The 21,874-nt window shown below is 40.0% G+C and overlaps 4 protein-coding genes and 2 pseudogenes across 4 annotated transcripts; all 6 read left to right on the top strand.

Annotated features, from left to right (window-relative positions):
- Nucleotides 1-2,832: 2,832 nt before the first annotated feature.
- On the top strand, nucleotides 2,833-4,694 carry LOC139950828 (uncharacterized). The gene has a single exon (XM_071949656.1). The coding sequence runs from the start codon at nucleotides 3,131-3,133 to the stop codon at nucleotides 4,331-4,333; it is 1,203 nt and encodes a 400-aa protein (XP_071805757.1). The 5' UTR covers nucleotides 2,833-3,130; the 3' UTR covers nucleotides 4,334-4,694.
- A 900-nt stretch (nucleotides 4,695-5,594) lies between these two features.
- Nucleotides 5,595-6,753, top strand: LOC139951037 (uncharacterized; annotated as a pseudogene).
- A 4,706-nt stretch (nucleotides 6,754-11,459) lies between these two features.
- LOC139950781 (uncharacterized) lies at nucleotides 11,460-13,797 on the top strand (annotated as a pseudogene).
- A 239-nt stretch (nucleotides 13,798-14,036) lies between these two features.
- Nucleotides 14,037-15,269, top strand: LOC139951036 (uncharacterized). Its single transcript, XM_071949852.1, has one exon. It carries the CDS (start codon nucleotides 14,046-14,048, stop codon nucleotides 15,267-15,269), a length of 1,224 nt encoding a protein of 407 aa, XP_071805953.1. The 5' UTR covers nucleotides 14,037-14,045.
- Nucleotides 15,270-16,093: 824 nt separating this feature from the next.
- Nucleotides 16,094-18,382, top strand: LOC139950752 (uncharacterized). The gene has a single exon (XM_071949546.1). The coding sequence runs from the start codon at nucleotides 16,351-16,353 to the stop codon at nucleotides 17,500-17,502; it is 1,152 nt and encodes a 383-aa protein (XP_071805647.1). The 5' UTR covers nucleotides 16,094-16,350; the 3' UTR covers nucleotides 17,503-18,382.
- A 971-nt stretch (nucleotides 18,383-19,353) lies between these two features.
- Nucleotides 19,354-20,502, top strand: LOC139951035 (uncharacterized). Its single transcript, XM_071949851.1, has one exon. It carries the CDS (start codon nucleotides 19,354-19,356, stop codon nucleotides 20,500-20,502), a length of 1,149 nt encoding a protein of 382 aa, XP_071805952.1.
- The last annotated feature ends 1,372 nt before the right edge of the window (nucleotides 20,503-21,874 follow it).

Raw genomic sequence — 21,874 nt, 5'->3', positions numbered from 1 at the left:
TCAAAATATATCCAGTTCACAAAGTTCACTTAAACCGAAGAAATGCCGCTAAGCAGGTTGAATACTGCTAGCCAAAAAAATAGTAAGGAACCAGGCGCGTTTGCTGTACGTGTGCGTTGTATTTTAGCTGGTATTCTGCAACACCAATAGTGTTGTGATTGTTTGTAAACATTTGCAATTAGCATATTTTAACAATTATAAGGATATGTTAACCCAGAGACGGTGTTGTAGTTTTTGTACACCCCATATGCATCAGCACAATTATCTAGAATTGTGATTATTAGCAACTTCGTGTGTTTAGCAGATTTATGAATTACAATATAAGTTAACCCTGAGATCGGTGTTGTTGTTATTGTTCACCTCGTTCCCAGCACTGCTCGTCATTCAGCAGTACAATAGAGTTGAATACTACAAAACGCCTTTTCACTGCATAAGTAATGCGTTTTGCGCATTTTCTTTCATACAACCAACATGACCAAAATATCATGGGAGTGAACTGGTGGTTCCCCTAACAAGTTTGGGCTCAGTCGGGTGGAGTATGTTAAGGAAATCAAGACTAAATTCACCAAAACAATAAACAAGGCTGAAGTTGGCTTGTTGATCGTGCTTTATAAAAGATCATTTAAATTAAAGTCACTGGTCACGTTTAGTAATAACTCAAAATGTATGAGCACAAAAACTTTCTTGATAACGAGCAGCGGAAAGCTGCAAGTATAATGATGATGGTATAAAACAGTGTGAGAAATGACTTTCTCTGAAGTTGAGTTTTTGAGAAAGTGGTAAGTTCTCACTAAAACATTAAAAGACTTTTTATCTGAAAGCACGAACATTGTCACGAGGGTGGTTTTTTTTTCTTTACTTAAATTATTTTCTTGCAACTTTGTGCCAAATTTTTCACAGGTTTGTTATTTTATACAGATGTTGGGTTACACCAAGTGCCAAACACTGGTCTTTGACAACTACCAAAGGTGTCCAGTGTCTTTGTTATTATTTACTACAATGTTATTGTAAACTAACTACAACAGCATACTTCTTTGTATAATAAGAGTTCACACAGTATGCAGAATACAGTAAAAGCAATGGTTTATTTTACTCAGTTAAACACATACTTCTTATTGTATTCAAGTTATGATTTGCGCTGTACATTTTGTTGATTTAAATATTTTGTTTTGTTTTACTTATAACCAAAGACATAACTTTTAACATTTCTGTCTGAGCTGTGGTGTATTCAAGTCAAATTTGATGCCCTGATTATTCATGTATGGTCCAACATTGCATTTAATTCCAGTGCAGTGAAAACAAAGTGACACTTCGCGAATGGACCAATTACCTTTTTCAATTTCAAACATAAAAACGAGCCTACTGTTATGAAGGGCCATTTTATTGCCAACTTAGACGCAACCAATTGCACTGTGTCAAAAGAAACACTTTGAAAGGAAACAAAAGAATTTCTTAAAGAATCTGACTATCCGAGACGGCCCGGATTTTTAATATGTATATATACATTTTTTATAGATTTTCTGAACAAAGGGTTACATTTTTAAAGTGATAATTTTCTTCGAAATGTCTTCGAAACCGTTGGCCATAAATTGACTCGTTTGACACTATCAATACACATGGACATATTGTATTCTAATCAATCGTAACGTTTAACACGCGTATGTTATTTCACTCGTATTTTGTAATTGTTTGTACTATCCAAACAAATTTGAAGTATAGCATTTTGTGCATGTTTTAATTTTTGTTTCATATTTTGTTTTGTTTTAATAAAGAGTGTGCATAAAGTATTAAACAAAAAGCAGTTATTATTATTTGTCATTTAAGTTCCCTAGTGGGCTATCGAAATGTAATCAAGTAGAAGAATATCCCGCCCATTCCTCTCCCCGCCCCATTTATTACCCCTTCTTGCAGCCTATGCGATATACTTGCCTTGGTCCAAGTCAGGATTCTAAGGCCGTGTCCAAAGCGGCTACGGCTACGGCTACAGCTAGATTGTTGCGTCATCATGCGTTGAGGTATAGGACATCCTTATAGCAACACCCTTAGCGACAGCCGTAGCCGTAGCCGTAGCTGTAGCTGTAGCCGCCACATTCGGCCTAACATGAGGACAGAGAAATGAAAAGCTCAGAAACACTGTTCCGACGCCCCCCCCCCCCCCTCCCCTCTCATCCCCATGGTAATTTTGTTTAAAGCTGTGGTGAAGCACTCTTGTTACAACCTCTTCACAATCATAAGTCTGTAGCCAGCCTCTGTCTTTTCTACAGTTATTTTCTTGTTAATAATAGTCCACCAGTGTGTACCTCCTTCTTAATTGTTTGAGCATAAAACCAGGCATTCTGATTGTGTATTTTTTGCTGAGATGTAGAATAAAGAGCCATTCCAACAGGTTTATTCCACGTAGGCCTACTGAATCTATTCATGTTTTAGCGTCTGTCGATCTTTCTAAAGGCTTCTATATAAATACAACTTGTTTTTATTCATGAGCACAAAATTATTCTCTCGCCGATTTCGAGAAATGGTCATAGAAAGTAATCATTTAAGATAAATACACCCAATGCCTTATTGAGTTATACTTCACATACTTAAAAAATAAATAGCTTTCGATCTATTATCCTTAGAATATTAACAACATCATCGTGTTCTATGTCGGTACCATGACGTCACTTCTACAGTCCACTGCACACGAATACACGATTTCCCGCAACCTGTTGATGAAAAGATCCCTAAATCGCACCAGATTTGAATCTACTTTTATTCAAATTAGGTTTTGCATCGCTGCTTCAAAAATGTACTTTCTAGACTACGGGCAACCATATTGCTCACAACCCGACATGGTCTAATGTTAAACTTGGCATGTTGGTCCACAAGGAAATAACACAGTGGAGGGCAAGGTGTAGTTGATAGATTCTTTCAACATACTCGTCTCATCAAGTGACGACTGTTTTTGCATCTTTGAGTGACTTGTTGAAGGTTTCATTCGATAGAAACTCGAAATACACACCCCCGTTGCCGATGTATTTGGTTGCGTTGGCGTGTACTCTGTGATGCACTTTGGATGGACCATATTCGTTAACAAGTAAAAACTACCGAGATTGAGGGTTTATTGCAACTGGATTGACTGTTTTGTGTCATGAAGCTGAAAAACACGATCGAATTTCTTTTGAAAATACAGAAACGTGGACCGAAAGTATCGCGAAATTTTCGACCATCCAAAATGGGAATTATTTCTATCATTAGTGGCTGTTTCGTCTTTTTCTGGCTTTGTCTACCATCACCGAGTGAATGTCAAGTCAGTCAGGTCACTGTCTCCAGTTTCCCAGTGCAACCAGTTGAGAATGGTAATGTTACTCTTACATGCTCCGCGGCTGGCTTTGACCCCAACGCTCACATGTTTACCTGGCTAAGATCTTACAACTCGTCTTGCGTCAATGTAATACCGGATCACAGAATGTCCTTCAGCCCTGATAATCTAATTAATGAAATAGTGAAACTTTATTCCCAAAGTCTCACAATCACCAACCTCATAAAATCGGATGAAGGGTTATACTTGTGCGTCATTATTGCGAACGACACTGCAGGAACTTTACTTACAAATGGAGGAGGGCGTCTTACTGTAAACTCAACCGAAGAGTTTCCAGTCTGTTTCACGGACGGTCCGGCAGTTGTGAACGAGGGAGACATTCTGACATGTAGCACGGTCATCAATGAAAGAACCCCAGTGGTCAGTGATACGAACAGTCCCGTAGAAAGGCCAGATTGGGAAATTAATTCAACTCAAGCAGGAAACGAACTTGGACTACGGTTGCAGAAGAGTGTCCAAGTCTCAGATGATGGAGTCACATTTTTCTGTTTTTCAATAACACCAGAGAATCAAAACTGGACGTCTCTTTCCTGCAAGATAGGACCCTTGACCGTCATCCCCTACCCAACCACGCCTGGTCACTCTGTTGGTGTAATTATTGGTATAGCAATCCCTTTAATCCTTCTTGTTGGCCTGGTTACCATCCTCGTCTCATACTTCGTGTATCGTAAAAGGACACGTAATACCACCTCAGACACGGGGCCAAACCAGCAAAATCCATCCCATATTTATGCCACTTCGATACGTGAGGATAGCCAGGCCTCGTCTGCAGCCAAAGCAGAGGTTCCCAACTACATCAATGTGAACCCTTCTTCTTCCAGTCTAAGAGGGGCACGTACGGATCTATCCCGGCTGGTACCTTCCTCGAACACGCCTTTTAATCAGAAGGATGTAATGGGACAGGCAGGACCATACATGGAGCTCGGTCCACAAGAATCGACACTCGACGTGTACACAGAACTCGAACTTTAGGAGAACCTTACCTTGGCATGTACGCACAAAAAAACTGTACATATTGTAACGGACGCATTTTGAAAATACTACCAACTTTTTAATAATTTCTTCCCCATATTATCAACATTGACTATTTGCTAAAATATTTTCGAACTTTAACAGTCCCTTTTGGTTATACGCCACTGTTCATAGCCATGATAAACATACTTATTTCTCATGAAAGTTGTACTTCCTAACAAACTGCATTTCCTTACACGGAAGTGTTGTTACATAATATGAACAAAACAATGGTTTTAACAGCCTCTTGCTAGTGGGCAATCTCGGTGGTCCAGTTGGTAAGCGATGCTCTAGAATTGCAAATGTCGTGGGTTTGGGTTAGAGTCCCACCCGAGTAATATGCCTGTGGTATTTTTTCACAGAACTCGGGAAAGTACAGAGTATAAAGTGGTTACATGCATCGGTGTAGCCCGGTAAAACCAACATGAATAATACTGAAGCTGTTGAAGAAAAAAAAATTGAATAATAAACTGATGAAAATAGTTAAAAAACTGCGTCCACATTAATGACTTCAGGTTTCGGTACACAAGAATTGTTCATTTAAATAACTGTGGGAGGGTTTACCAAACAAAACACACGGTACACTTCATGTTTCGCCGGGCAAAAAGACATGTAGTCATGGTAAGATTGCATACACTTTCTAGCTGGCTGCCAAAACACAAAGGTTTTGCCCGGCGGTTTGCGCGCGAATCATGTTATGGTTTTCGTGTGACATGACGTCAGAGGTCACATCGTCTTACAGCAATTACTACACATGGATACGCTAGTGGGTTTTCGTGTTTCGAGCTCTGGGTTCTAAAACTTCATCCAATGTTAGCAATTACAGACGGATGTACTTGCAGTGATAATGAAATCTTGCCTTCTAGTAAACTTATAGAGCGATTTGTTGAAACTGAATTAGCCGAACTTTCTTGTCTCCATTTAAAAAAAACGGGATCTGCGTTGTGAGGATCTGTGGTGGTTGGTGCAAACAGAATTGTCAAGTGACGTTTGGAACTTTGTATACGTTGTTTATTGAGTTATGATCACTCAGTTGATGTTTGACATTATTGCTGCTAAACTTACAAAGCAAAACCCATTGGTATATGTATGTAACTGAAGGTGTTCATTACTGCAAATATTATTGTATTTCAATATTCATCCGGAAATACATCAGCAGTTACTGCTCTAGAGAAATTTGGTGTGGATTACCAACTTACAACCAGGGAAACAACAATCCAACATGGGAATCCTCCGTATCCGTGGTTGCTGTTTAGTCTTCTTTTGGCTCGGTCTCCCATCAGCGAGCCATCGTCAGGTCAGTCAGGTCACTGTCTTGGCAGTAAGAAGTTTCCCTAGTCAACCAGTCGGGAATGGTAATGTTACTCTGACCTGTAACGCTACTGGCTTTGACCCCAACGCTCATATGTTTACCTGGCAAAGATTTTATAACTCGTCTTTCGCCAATGTCACACAGGAAGACAGAATGTCCCTCAGCCATCCTGATCTAATTAATGAAATAGTGAAACTTTATTGCCAAAGTCTCACAATCACCAACCTCATGAAATCGGATGAAGGGTTATACTTGTGCGTCATTATTGCGAAAGGCTCTGGGACTATAATTACAAATGGACAAGTTGATTTTACTGTAAACTCGACCGAAGAGTTTCCAGTCTGTTTCCCGAACGGTCCGGCAGTTGTGAACGAGGGAGACATTCTGACATGTAGCACGGTCATCGATGAAAGAACCCCAGTGGTCAGTGATACGAACAGTCCTATAGAAAGGCCAGACTGGGTCGACACTCCTCTACCAGTAACCCACTCAGGATCACGGTTGCAGAAGGGTGTCAAGGTTTCAGATGATAGAGTCACCTTTTTCTGTTTTTCAATAACACCAAAGAATCAAAACTGGACGCCTCTTTCCTGCAAGATAGGACCCTTGACCGTCATCCCCTACCATACCACGCCTATAACAACTCCAATAATTTCTACTGACGAACCCGGCCTCTCTGTTGGTGTAATTACTGGTATAACATATCTGTCTAATCCTTCTTGTCGGTCTGGTTACCATCCTCGTCTCATACTTCGTGTACCGACGTAAAATGACAAGTAATTCAACCTCAGACAAGGGGCCAAACCAGCAAAATCCATCCCATATTTATGCCACTTCGATACGCAAGGACAGCCAGGCCTCGTCTGCAGCCAAAGCAGAGGTTCCCAACTACACCATAGTGAACCCTTCTCCTTCCAATCTAAGCGGGGTACGTACGGATCTCTCCCGGCTGGTACCTTCCTCGAACACGCCCTCCAATCAGAAGGATGTAACTGGACAGACAGGACCATACATGGAGCTCGGTCCACAAGAATCGACACTCGACGTGTACACAGAACTCAAACTTTAGGAGAACCTTGCCTTGAGATGTACGCGCAGAAATAACTCTACATAATATTGTAATGAATGCACTTTTGGAAATATTGCAAACTTTTGGAGAGATTTGCGGTAGAACCATATGGATAATATCTCCTTTTTTCATTAGTTGTGGTTTTGAAAAGAACCGGGGGTTAAAGACTCAACGTTTCGATAAGCACGCTCTGATTGTCTTCAGAAAAATGCTGGACTTTATTGATGGATGACACGACTCAAAAAGAGATATTCACATGGTGTTACAAATCCTAATTTTAATTTAAAGTCTGGACCATGGAGGTTGACAATTTGCTACAAATTTTGGGACTTGACAAATTCCATGCGCTCTTTCCCTCTGGTGACGTCACTGATCATAGCTATGATGACCATACTTAACTTAGTTTTACACGAAAATGTCATAGGAGTCTTACCTATGAAAAAAAAAACAATTCCACTTGGAAAACAAAAGTGTTATTTTGTCATTTATTTAAATATTGCAACAACAGTTTCTTACAGAACAATCACAAGATGCCAGAATTCAAAACCTCGTCAAAATAATCTTTCCTGTACTGAAAAATTTATTCATCGTTTCAGTATCCCCGAGCAGTTAAAACCAGAGTTGATATATTTGTGTTTATGAAAGGAGAAACCGTACAATATAACACATTATTCACTTGCACCCACGAATTTACCTAATAAAGGTCCAACATATACGCAGAATCATCTATGATAACCCGCGAGCCAGACATGAACATTTCCCTGCGTCTTAACCTGAACATTGCAGTAGCCGGTGCTAATATCAGCAGTGAAGTTAAGCATCCGTCCGACCGGGAGCCTAGCGTTGGAATTCCCCCAAAACCGCACGATGATACCGACCAAACCCACGCAACCACCGGACGAAACCATAGCAAGAGAGGCCGTCCTGGTGCGTCGGATCCCCCGCAACAAACACCGCAGATTTACGCTCAGGTGAACAAGCCCCTTGTAAACAACGCAGACACCAGTGGAGGCACTTCGCAGAGTGGAGACACGACTGGAAAACCTTCACAGCCGGTGAGGAAACCCAAGAAGTTCTCAAGACGTGAAGAGATCCCCGATAAGATGGAGCAAGGGTCTTCCCAGACAGTCGTCTACGCTGACCTAGATCTTGAGAAAGAAGGACAAGACGAAAACAAACAATTGGTAAATCCGCAAGAAACTTTGTATGCTGATATTCGCGTGTAAAACTAAAAGTGGGCCCAAAATATCTCCAGTTCACAAAGTTCACTTAAACCGAAGAAATGCCGCTAAGCAGGTTAAATATTGCAAGCCAAAAAAATAGTAAGGAACCAGACGCGTTTGCTGTACATGTGCGTTGTATTTTAACTGGTATTCTGCAACACCAATAGTGTTGTGATTGTTTGTAAACATTTGCAATTAGCATATTTTTAAAATTATAAGGATGTGTTAACCCAGAGATGGTGTTGTAGTTTTTGTACACCCCATATGCATCAGCACAATTATCTAGAATTGTGACTATTAGCAACTTCGTGTGTTTAGCAGATTTATGAATTACAATATAAGTTAACCCTGAGATCGGTGCTGTTGTTATTGTTCACCTCGTTCCCAGCACTGCTCGTCATTCAGCAGTACAATAGAGTTGAATACTACAAAACACCTTTTCACACCACTGCATTAGTAATGCGTTTTGCACATTTTCTTTCGTACAACTAACATGCCCAAAATATCATGGGAATGAACTGGTGGTTCCCCTAAAAAGTTTGGGCTCAATCGGGTTGAGTATCAAGAAGAAATCAAGACTAAAATTCACCCAAACAAAATACAAGGCCGAAGTTGGCCTGTTGATTGTGCTTTATGTAAGATCATTTGCATCAGTCACTGGACACGTTTTTGTAACAAGTAATTGCTCAAAATATATTAGCATAAAAACTTACTTGATACCGAGCAACGGAAAGCTGCAAGTATAATGATGATTGTATAAAACGACTTTCTGAAGTTGAGGTTTTGAGAAAGAGGTAAGTTCTCACTAAAATATTAAAAGACTTCCGCGAAGCTTTTTTATTAATGTTTCCATCTAAAAGCAAGAAAATTGCAACAAGGGTGTTTTTTTCTTTCATAATTTCCTTGCAACTTTGAGCCAAAATTTTTACAGGTTTGTTATTTTATACTGATGTTGGGTTACACCAAGTGAAATTATTGGTCTTTGACAATTACCAAAAGTGTCCAGTTTCTTTTTTATTATTGGCTACAATATTATTGTAAACTTACTACAACAACATATTTCCACGTATAAGTTAGAGTTCACGCAGTATGCAGAATACAGTAAAAGCAATTGTTTATTTTACTCAGTGAAACACATACTTTTATGTATATTCAAGTTATAACTTGCGCTGTACATTTTGTTGATTTTAGTATTATTGTTATTTTACATCTCAGCAAAGACATCACTTTTAACATTCCTGTCTGAACTGTGGTGTATTCAAGTCAAATATGTTACCCTGATTATTTATGTAGAGGTCCAACATTGCAGTGAAAACAAAAAAACTTCGCGAATGGACCAATTTACATTTTCAATTTCAAACATAAGAACGAGCATTTTGTTCAGAAGGACCATTTTTACTGCAACTTGGAGACAACCATTTGCACTGTGTCAAAAGAAACACTTTGAAAGGAAACAAAAGAATTTCTTAAAGAATCTGACTATCCGAGACGGTCCGGATTTTTAATAAACATATTTTTAAATAGATTTTCTAAACAAAGGGTTACATTTTTAAAGTGATAATTCTCCTGGAAATGTCTTCGAAAGCGTTGGCCATCAATTGCCTCGTTTGACACTATCAATACACATTGACATATTATACACATAATGAATGTTTATGAGTGCAATGGTGCGAATATGTTCATGAGTTGAAAGATGGAATGTTCTATTCAACGAGGCGAGTTGAATGGAACATTCCAGCTTTCAACGAATGAACATATTCGCACCATTGCACGAATGAAAAACATTCATTATTTGTTTTATATAACATCCAAGTAGATCTTTGTCATTTTGATTGAAAGATACAACTTTCAAAACAAACAAAGCGTAGGCCTACATTTTTTAATTGTAGAAGCCGAATGCTAGTAATTTTACATAATATGCCTTGCAGTAACACTGCTGTGTTACCAAAGATGCGCACGCAGTGATGTTTTTACTCAGCTTTTTCGTTCCATCCGAAAAGTACCATTGCACGCTGGCAGCGTGCAATGGTACGTTTCGGATGGAACGAAAAAGCACGGTGAGTGACTCAGCGTGCAATGGTAATTTTATTTGCTATCACGTGACGGACAACCCTCCAATCAAATGGCAAGGATCTGCTTGGGTGTTATATAATGTATTCTAATCAATTGTAACGTTTAACACGCGTATGTTATTTCACTTGTATTTTGTAATTGTTTATACTATCCAAAAAAAATTGAAAGTTGCAAAAGTATAGCATTTTGTGCATGTTTTAATTTTTGTTTCATATTTTGTTTTGTTTTAATAAAGAGTCTGCATAAAGTATTAAACAAAAATAAGTTTGTTTTTTATTTGTCACTTAAGTTCCCTAGTGGGCCATCGGAAATGTAACCAAGTAGAAGAATGTCCCGCCCATTTCTATCTCCGCCCCCATTTATTACCCCCTTCTTGTAGCCTATAGGACATACATGTCTTGGTCCAAGCCAGAATTCTAAGGCTGTGTCCGAAGCGGCTACGGCTACGGCTACAGCTAGATTGTTGCGTCATCATGCGTTGAGGTATAGGACATCCTTATAGCAACACCCTTATCGACAGCCGTAGCCGTAGCCGTAGCTGTAGCTGTAGCCGCCACATTCGGCCTAACATGAGGACAGAGAAATGAAAAGCTCAGAAACACTGTTCCGACGCCCCCCCCCCTCCCCTCTCATCCCCATGGTAATTTTGTTTAAAGCTGTGGTGAAGCACTCTTGTTACAACCTCTTCACAATCATAAGTCTGTAGCCAGCCTCTGTCTTTTCTTCAGATATTTTCTTCTTAATAATAGTCCACCAGTGTGTACCTCCTTCTAAAGTGTTTGAGCATAAAACCAGGCATTCTGATTGGGTTTTTTTGCTGAGATGCAGAATAAAGAGCCATTCCAACAGGTTTATTCCACGTAGGCCTACTGAATCTATTCCTGTTTTAGCGTCTGTCGATCTTTCTAAAGGCTTCTATATAAATACAACTTATTTTTATTCATGAGCACAAAATTATTCTCTCGCCGATTTCGAGAAATGGTCATAGAAAGTAATCATTTAAGATAAATACACCCAATGCCTTATTGAGTTATACTTCACATACTTAAAAAATAAATAGCTTTCGATCTATTATCCTTGGAATATTAACAACATCAACGTGTTCTATGTCGGTACCATGACGTCACTTCTACAGTCCACTGCACACGAGTACACGATTTCCCGCAACCTGCTGATGAAAAGATCCCTAAAACGCACCAGATTTGAATCTACTTTTATTCAAATTAGGTTTTGCATCGCTGCTTCAAAAATGTACTTTCCAGACTACGGGCAGCCATATTGCTCACAACCCGACATGGTCTAATGTTAAACTTGGCATGTTGGTCCACAAGGAAATAACACAGTGGAGGGCAAGGTGTAGTTGTATTTGGTTGCGTTGGCGTGTACTCTGTGATGCACTTTGGATGGACCGTATTCGTTAACCAATAAAAACTACCGAGATTGAGGGTTTATTGCAACTGGATTGACTGTTTTGTGTCATGAAGCTGAAAAACACGATCGAATTTCTTTTGAAAATACAGAAACGTGGACCGAAAGTATCGCGAAATTTTCGACCTTCCAAAATGGGAATTATTTCTATCATTAGTGGCTGTTTCGTCTTTTTCTGGCTTTGTCTTCCATCACCGAGTGAATGTCAAGTCAGTCAGGTCACTGTCTCCAGTTTCCCAGTGCAACCAGTTGAGAATGGTAATGTTACTCTTACATGCTTCGCGGCTGGCTTTGACCCCAACGCTCACATGTTTACCTGGCTAAGATCTTACAACTCGTCTTACGTCAATGTCATACAGGATGACAGAATGTCCCTCAGCCCTGATAATCTAATTAATGAAATAGTGAAACTTTATTCCCAAAGTCTCACAATCACCAACCTCATGAAATCGGATGAAGGGTTATACTTGTGCGTCATTATTGCGAACGACACTGCAGGAACCATACTTACAAATGGAGAAGGGCGTCTTACTGTAAACTCAACCGAAGAGTTTCCAGTCTGTTTCCCAGACGGTCCGGCAGTTGTGAACGAGGGAGACATTCTGACATGTAGCACGGTCATCGATGAAAGAACCCCAGTGGTCAGTGATACGAACAGTCCCGTAGTAAGGCCAGATTGGGAAATTAATTCAACTCAAGCAGGAAACGAAACTGGATCACGGTTCGAAAGAGTGTCCAAGTCTCAGATGATGGAGTCACATGTTTCTGTTTTTCAATAACACCAGAGAATCAAAACTGGACGTCTCTTTCCTGCAAGATAGGACCCTTGACCGTCATCTCCTACCCAGTCTCTACTGAAGAACCCGGCCTCTCTGTTGGTGTAATTATTGGTATAGCAATCCCTTTAATCCTTCTTGTTGGCCTGGTTACCATCCTCGTCTCATACTTCGTGTGTCGTAAAAGGACACGTAATACCACCTCAGACACGGGGCCAAACCAGCAAAATCCATCCCATATTTATGCCACTTCGATACGTGAGGATAGCCAGGCCTCGTCTGCAGCCAAAGCAGAGGTTCCCAACTACACCAATGTGAACCATTCTTCTTCCAATCTAAGAGGGGCACGTACGGATCTATCCCGGCTGGTACCTTCCTCGAACACGCCCTCTAATCAGAAGGATGTAATGGGACAGGCAGGACCATACATGGAGCTCGGTCCACAAGAATCGACACTCGACGTGTACACAGAACTCAAACTTTAGGAGAACCTTACCTTGGCATGTACGCACAGAAAAACTGTGCATATTGTAACGGACGCATTTTGAAAATACTACCAACTTTTTAATAATTTCTTCCCCATATGGTCAACATTGACTATTTGCTAAAATATTTTCTCATGACAGTCCCTTTTGGTTATACGCCACTGTTCATAGCCATGATAAACATACTTATTTCTCATGAAAGTTGTACTTTCTAACAAACTGCATTTCCTTACACGGAAGTGTTGTTACATAATATGAACAAAACAATGGTTTTAACAGCCTCTTGCTAGTGGGCAATCTCGGTGGTCCAGTTGGTAAGCGATGCTCTAGAATTGCAAATGTCGTGGGTTTGGGTTAGAGTCCCACCCGAGTAATATGCCTGTGGTATTTTTTCACAGAACTCGGGAAAGTACAGAGTATAAAATGGTTACATGCATCGATGTAGCCCGGTAAAACCAACATGAATAATACTGAAGCTGTTGAAGAAAAAAAAATTGAATAATAGACTGATGAAAATAGTTAAAAAACTGCGTCCACATTAATGACTTCAGGGTTCGGTGCACAAGAATTGTTCATTTAAATAACTGTGGGAGGGTTTTACCAAACACACAAACTGACTAGGATGTATAGACGATGTGACCAATGTTTACATTCAAACCGCCCTCTGTTGAAAAAAACACTGTACACTTCATGTTTCGCCGGGCAAAAAGACATGTAGTCATGGTAGGATTGCATACACTTTCTAGCTGGCTGCCAAAACACAAAGGTTTTGCCCGGCGGTTTGCGCGCGAATCATGTTATGGTTTTCGTGTGACATGACGTCAGAGGTCACATCGTCTTACAGCAATTATTACACATGGATATGCTAGTGGGTTTTCGTGTTTCGAGCTCTGGGTTCTAAAACTTCGTTCAATGTTAGCAATTACAGACGGATGTACTTGCAGTTATAATGTAATCTTGTCTAGTAAACTTGTAGAGCGATTTGTTGAAACTGAATTAGCCGAACTTTCTTGGATCTTCATTTGAACAACGGGGTCTGCGTTGCGAGGATCTGTGGTGGTTGATGCAAACAGAATCAGCAAGTGACGTTAAGTACATTGTATAAGGTGTTTGTTGAGTTAGGACCTTTCAGTTTTTAGACATTGCTGCTAAACTTACAAAGCCAAACCCTGTAGGTTTATGTAACTGAAAGTGTGCAGGACTGCAACTATTTTATTTGCATATTCACTCGGAAATAAATCAGCAGCAACTGCTCTAGAGAAATTTGATTCGGATTGGCGACTTGCGACCAGGTAAAACAATCCAACATGGGAATCCTTGGTATCATTGGTTGCTGTTTTGTCTGCTTTTGGGTCTGTCTTCCATCACTGAGTAACTGTCATGTCACTTTAAACTCGACAGACAGCTTCCCTAGTCAACCAGTCAAGAATGGTAATGTTACTCTGACCTGTAACGCTACTGGCTTTGACCCCAACGCTCACATGTTTACCTGGCAACGATTATATAACTCATCTTTCGACAATGTCATACAGGATGACAGAAGGTCATTCAGCCCTCCTCACCTAATTTCAGAAATAGTGAGACTTTATTCCCAAAGTCTCACAATCACCAACCTTACGAAATCAGATGAAGGGTTTTACCTGCCCGTCATTATTGAAAAAGACACTGGAACTATAATTACAAATGGACAAGTTTATTTTACGGTAAACTCAACCGAAGAGTTTCCAGTCTGTTTCCCAGACGGTCCGGCAGTTCTGAACGAGGGAGACATTCTGACATGTAGCACGGTCATCGATGAAAGAACCCCAATGTTCCGTGATATAGAGAGTGATGAAGAAAGGACAGATTGGGTCAAGACCCTTCCAGCAGTCAACGATTCAGGATCACAGTTGCAGAAGATTGTTAAAGGTTCAGATGATGGAGTCGAATTTGTCTGTATTTCATTCAAACCCGAGAATAAAAACTGGACGTCCCTTTCCTGCAAGATAGGACCCTTGACCGTCATCTCCTACCCAACAACCACGCCCGCACCACCTCCAGCAGTTTCCACGGACGAACCTGGCCTCGATATCGGTGTAATTATTGGTATAACAATCCCTTTAATACTTCTTGTTGGTCTGGTTACTATCCTCGTCTCATACTTCATGTACCGACGTAAAATGACAAGTAATACAACCTCAGACAAGGGGCCAAACCAGCAAAATCCATCCCATATTTATGCAACTTCGATACGCGAGGATAGCCAGGCCTCGTCTACGGCCAAAGCAGAGGTTCCCAACAACGACAATGTGAACACCAAAGCAGAGCTTCACAACTACACCAATGTGAACGCCAAAGCAGAGGTTCCCAACTACGACAATGTGAACCCTTCTCCTTCCAATCTAAGCGGGGTACGTACGGATCTCTCCTGGCTGGTACCTTCCTCGAACACGCCCTCCAATCAGAAGGATGTAACTGGACAGACAGGACCATACATGGAGCTCGGTCCACAAGACTCGACACTCGATGTGTACACAGAACTCAAACTTTAAGACAACCTTGCCTTGAGAAGTACGCAAAGAAAAATTAATGCACTTTTGAGAGCTTTGCGGTTACACCATGTGGACATCTCTGGGTTTTTTTTTAACTAGAAGTGGTTTTGAAAAGAACCGGTGGTTTACTACCCAATGTTTCGATAAGCATTCTCTGATTGTCTTCAGGAGAATTATGGACGCTATTATGGACGTCACCACTCAAAAGCAGATATTCATGATGGTGTTACACCAAACCTCTCTTAGTTGTACTTCCAACATGCACAGTTTCAAATCCTAATTTTAATTTAAAGTCTGGACCATGGAGGTTGACAATTTGCTACAAATTTTGGGACTTGACAAACTCCATGCGCTCTTTTCCTCTGGTGACGTCACTGATCATAGCTATGATGACCATACTTAATTTAGTTTTACACGAAAATGTCATAGGAGTCTTACTTATGAAAAAAAACAATTCCACTTGGAAAACAAAAGTATTATTTTGTTATTTATTTAAATATTGCAACAACAGTTTCTTACAGAACAATCACAAGATGCCAGAATTCAAAACCTCGTCAAAATAATAATTCCGGTACTGAAAAATGTATTCATCGTTTCAGTATCCTCGAGCAGTAAAAACCAGAGTTGATATATTTGTGTTTATGAAAGGAGAAACCGTATAATATAACACATTATTCACTCGCACCCACGAATTTACCTAAGAAAGGTACACACAGAGGTCACGACCCTAAACTTCACAACTGCGTTAAACGATTCATAACAAGGAAACAAGTTTTTGAAAATACACGACAGCTACTCCCGTGTTATTATGATGTTGAGTTTACTTTGTGTGCGCAGACAGAAAACAGCAAATCAGTTTCGAGACTGGGGCCAAACTGCGAGGTTGATATCACCCAAATCACTTTCAAATTGATGACGGAATATACTCATGCTATATACAAGAAGGTTTGAACAGTCCAATGGTGAACAATATAATCAGTAAGACCGATAAAGAAACTATACTTTCAGTGAGTCTACAGAAGTTGAGTCGTGTTCCATCCATTACTGATTTTTTACTTCACGGCGTAGTCAACATACGACCATGGAGGATCAACGTAGAGACATTGTTGTGAAAGGTGTTTGGTATTTAGCATTGATGTTTTCTTTGCTGATATTCTCGGTTCGTTGTCAGTCAGATCCTTCAATGACTCTTGAAGTTTCTCCCAACATGATGGTGCAGCGGGAGGGAACTACGGTCAGTCTCCTCTGCCATGTTGCTGGTATCCATGCTTCAACTCATTTTCTATCGTGGTATAAAGAGGGGTCAGGCAGTTTCGTTGTTACCAGTACGGACTTGTCTGTTTATAGAAATGAGCGATATCTGGTTAGCTTCACAGAGGGTTTGATTTCAACCTTCAATCTAACATTCACTGAAGTAAAGACAACTGATACAGGAACATACCAATGCAATCTTATTCATTCAACTGATGAGATATCCTTTATGTGGGTCTTAGACAAGAAACTAGTTTTGTTAGTGTACCCCAGATACGCCTTCCCGTCCTGCAGTCCAAACGGTCCGGGGACATTAAACACTGGAAGTTTCATCTCCTGCAGTACATCTGGTAACGCAACTCTATCGATTAGTGCAGGAAATGATGAATGGACAGCCTACTCAGGTGGAGCGATCCTACTAATCGTTACAACCTCGGACAATTCACAAACGTATATCTGTGTTGCTAACTTACCGTCGTCTGACATGAATCTGTCTTGCACTATTGGACCTTTGAATGTTGTTGACATCGAATCCACAACACGAACAACAACAACAACAACAACTAGGCCTACCGGTATAACAGTCGTAAAATCAGGTCTGTCTGTTGTTCAAATCACCGGTATCGTCATTGGAGTGGTCGTCCTCATCATTCTCATAGTAATACATGTTTTGTGCTTCCGATTCGACCCAAGAAGGTGGAGGCTCGCAAAAGACTTCCTCATTGACTGCGGTAGCTCCCGGGTAACCCAAGAGGCTCAAGAAGATGCTTCAAGGAGTCCACCTGATGTACCGATGAGTAGGGACGGAGATGACGTGCCTCATGTATACTGTTCGACCCTGAAAGAAAACCCCCAGCCTGGTCTTCCCTCTATTCAACCCGTTGAGCACGAGAAAGATGCCAACAATAGGGAAGCAGATCCTTACATGGAGTTGGACACTGCAAACGAGAAACCATCTCAGTATGCAGAACTTAAACTTTAGCTGACCGAACTCTTGGCATTGATTTACACCGTACACATGACTTAAACTTTAAAGGCACTAGACTTCTTTGGTAATTGTCAAAGATCAGTATTCTCACTTGATGTATCCGAACATAATATGCATAAGATAACAAATCGTTAAACCATCGGACTGAATGAAAAAACACCCTTGTTGCACAAATTGGTGTGCTTTCAGATGCCTAACAAAATGTTTCAGGCCTGAAGCATTTTATTTTTTGACTGAGAAATTGCCTCTTCCTCAAAAACTACTTTACATTAAAGGCAACCATTTCTCACAATTTGTTTTACCAGCAACAGTTCTCCGTTGTTTAATTTGTATGCTAGCCATTATTTGATTAATTTCTAATAGTGTACAGTGCCTTTAAAGCCTAAGATTTGGAATTGTTTGATCAAGTCAATAATTATAGCCTGTGAGTGTAACTTCTTTTGTATTAAATATTCCGATTTGATATCATAAATGAGTTGCAACTTTGTATAGATGGAAATTTGGAAATCTGAAAATATATCATAAGAGTTTATATTGGTGGCGGTCTTTAATGCTTCATGTGTAATTTTAAATTGTGTTTTTGAAAGACTTTTACAGGACGTATTAATCAACACAGAATGGTTTAAAAGTACCTTAAGGTTTTTGAAAGAATTTTGTTGTTTAAGTGTTTTCCATTTTCCGAATTAAAACCAAACAAGCGCTGCTTTGTTCTGTTTAACGGAAACCATTACTCAGATTTGATGTCAAAGAATGGATAACACTTCTTTTAAAGTAACGATGATTATTTTGAAATCTGACAGGACTTCGAGCGCTGGTGGTGTTTTTTATGGTTCATTTGTGATTTTATATTTGTTTTTAAAGTAATTTTACACAACGTGTCAATCAATTTATAATGATTAAAATACACCTTTGAAAATCCAGCTTCTTTTGAATTTTTTTTTCCATGAGAACAATGAAAAAACTAGTAATTTTTGTAATGTTTTTTAACTACATAAATCTTGCCAAACTGTGGCTTGGGATGAACGGGAGTCTCATCCTCCTTAAGTGTTATGAGGATGGAACCTTCATCTGAGAAAATAGTGTAGCTGCAAGTTACCAAGCTTTTGAAATATGAACAAAATAATCAATACACAAAATATTTTCAAAAGATAAGGGGGAAACATTCAAAGCAGCCAATCACAAAGTGTAGCTGCGCAGCAAGCCGCCATGACGGAAATCATTGGCGTAATTCAGGGTTGGTTTCACATGATGAATGGTTCAATCTGACAGGTTGATTTATACCTCATACGCGTAAACACAAACTGAATCTCTGTACGCACTGATATATACTAAGTAGGTTTGCAGTTCAGTTATGGATTGTGAAAAAATCGTATTTATTTTAATAGTTGTAGAAGAGCTTTTGAAGACAGTTAACCATCATTTAGATGACAGACAAACATTTTAAAACAATGAAAAACTGATGCAGTTTTAAATCAAATATTATTTTCTAACATTACTCGCAAGTTTGTGGAAACTAAAATAAGGTTTCACGTTTTCTGTCTCCATTCTAGAAGATTTAAGCTGCCGTTTCGATAAATCAATTGCTTTTCTTGTTGATACAAACAAAATCAACAAGTGACGTCAGAACATTGTTTATCTTGTATCATACAGAATGTTTTCCTATGTTGATAGACCTTGTGCATTGTTCAAAACCATACTCAGTGATAGGTGTCAAATCATAATAATGCTTGGAGCTGTACTGCAGAGTATGCTACCTTTGTATTTTTACGACAGCAGTAGTAACTCTGGTTTAATGAAATATGTCTGATGCCTAAAGACGAGAAAACCTTAGATAAAGAATTTAATATGGGAGTCATCTATACCGTTGGTGGCTGTTTGGTCTTCTTCTGGCTTTGTCTTCTGTTCTCGGGTCATTGTGAGGTCACTGTCTCCAGAGTATCAGTTTATCCTCAGCAATCATTCACGAACGGAACTGTTACTCTAAACTGCCTGGCTACTGGCTTTGATCCGGACGTACACATGTTTACCTGGCATCACTATGTTAGTTCCTCTTGGTCTAAAGTCATGGAGGATGCTAGAATTACCGTCAGCCCTGTTGATCTGGATAAGGATACGTCGACACTTTATTCTCAAAACCTAACAATCACCAGACTGACATCATCCGATGCTGGGTCTTACCTGTGCGTCATTGTTAGGGAAGATACTGGGGATATAATTACAAATGGAGAAGGGCGTCTTACTGTAAACTCAACCGAAGAGTTTCCAGTCTGTTTCCCAGACGGTCCGGCAGTTGTGAACGAGGGAGACATTCTTACATGTAGCACGGTCATCGATGAAAGAACCCCAGTGGTCAGTGATACGAACAGCCCTGTAGTAAGGCCAGATTGGGTCAAGACCCCTCCAGCAGTAAACGATTCAGGATCACGGTTGCAGAAGAGTGTCCAAGTCTCAGATGATGGTGTGACATTTCTATGTTTTTCAATAACACAAGAGAACCCAAACTCGGCTCTTTCTTGCAGGATAGGACCTTTGACCGTAATCCCCTACCCTACCACGCCTATAACAACTCCAATAATTTCTACTGACGAACCCGGCCTCTCTGTTCGTGTAATTACTGGTATAACAATCCCTTCAATCCTTCTTGTTGGTCTGGTTACCATCCTCGTCTCATACTTCGTGTACCGACGTAAAAGGACACGTAATACCACCTCAGACACGGGGCCAAACCAGCAAAATCCATCCCATATTTATGCCACTTCGATACGCGAGGATAGCCATGCCTCGTCTACGGCCAAAGCAGAGGTTCACAACTACGCCAGTGTGAACACCAAAGCAGAGGTTCCCAACTACGCCAATGTGAACCATTCTTCTTCCAATCTAAGAGGGGCACGTACGGATCTCTCCCGGCTGGTACCTTCCTCGAACACGCCCTCCAATCAGAAGGATGTAACTGGACAGGCAGGACCATACATGGAGCTCGGTCCACAAGAATAAACACTCGACGTGTACACAGAACTCAAACTTTAGGAGAACCTTGCATTGAGATGTAGGTACAGAAAAACTGTGTATTAAATTGTAATGAATACACTTTGGGAAATATTGCAAACTTCTGTATAATTTTATAAGAGAGGTTTGCGGTAACACCATGTTGATATCTCTTACTGCATGTGGATATCTCTGTTTTTATTAGTAAAGGTTTTAAAAGAACCGATGGTTAACGATTCAACGTTTCGATAAGCATGATCCAACTGTCTTCAGGAGAATACTGGACTTGATGGTTGGCACTAAAAAAAAGAAGGATATCCACATGGTTTTACACCAAACCTTTAATAGCTGTACTTCCACATGCTACTTTTAAACTCTTGACCGCGTTATGGAGGTTGACAATGTGCTACAAATTTCGAAACTTGACAAATTCCATGATTCCTTTTCCTCTGGTTACGTCACTGATCATAGCTTTGATGACCATACTTCACTTAGTTTTATAAGACAATGTCATAGGAGTCTTACTTATAAAAACTACAATTTTTTTTCTCCCGGAAAAAATGTATTATTTCGTAATTTATATTTAATATTGCACCAACAGTTTCTCACAGAACAATCACAAGTTGCTGAAACTCAAAACCTTGCCAAAATATTCTTTACTGTACTAAAAAAAAAATTACCGTTTCAGTATCCCCGAGCAGTTGAAACCAGTGTTGATATATTTTGGTCTATGAAAGGAAAAACCGTATAATATAACACATTATTCACTCGCACCCACGAATTTACCTAAGAAAAGTACACAACAGAGGTCACGACCCTAAACTTCACAACTGCGTAAAAATGGTTCATAACAAGGAAACTTACGCCGCAACTACTCCCGTATTATTGACGTTTAGTTTAGTTTGCGTGCGCAGACAGAGTACAGCAACTCAGTCTCGAGACTGTGACCAAACTGCGAGGTTGTCATCAAACAAATCACTTTCAAGTTGATATATGATTGATTTATAAACTCATGCTATATATGCCACACGGTTTGAACAGTCCAATGGTGAACATTACAGTAAATACTAATATAGGAACTAGACATTCAGTGAGGCTACAAAGTTGAGTGGCGTTCCATTAATTACCGAATTATTTACTTCACAGTGTAGTCAACACACGACCATGGAGGACCAACGTAGAGACAATGTGAAAGGTGTTTGGTTTTTAGCACTGATGTTTTCTTCGCTGATATTCTCAGTCCGCTGTCGGTCAATGACTCTTGAAGTTTCTCCCAATATGACGGTGCAGCGGGAGGGAACTACGGTCAGTCTTCTCTGTCAGGTGTCTGGTTTTAATGCTTCTTATTACCTGTCTTGGTTCATCTTGGGTATCTTTACCG

This window comes from Asterias amurensis, chromosome 18 (assembly GCF_032118995.1).
Source record: "Asterias amurensis chromosome 18, ASM3211899v1".
In the NCBI taxonomy this organism is placed as follows: Eukaryota; Metazoa; Echinodermata; class Asteroidea; order Forcipulatida; family Asteriidae; genus Asterias; species Asterias amurensis.
This window is presented reverse-complemented; position numbering and strand designations above follow the sequence as displayed.

Excerpts from the sequence above, each read along its gene's own strand:
- LOC139950828 (XM_071949656.1), top strand. The coding sequence starts at position 3,131 with ATGAAGCTGAAAAACACGATCGAATTTCTTTTGAAAATACAGAAACGT.
- LOC139951036 (XM_071949852.1), top strand. The coding sequence starts at position 14,046 with ATGGGAATCCTTGGTATCATTGGTTGCTGTTTTGTCTGCTTTTGGGTC.
- LOC139950752 (XM_071949546.1), top strand. The coding sequence starts at position 16,351 with ATGGAGGATCAACGTAGAGACATTGTTGTGAAAGGTGTTTGGTATTTA.
- LOC139951035 (XM_071949851.1), top strand. The coding sequence starts at position 19,354 with ATGGGAGTCATCTATACCGTTGGTGGCTGTTTGGTCTTCTTCTGGCTT.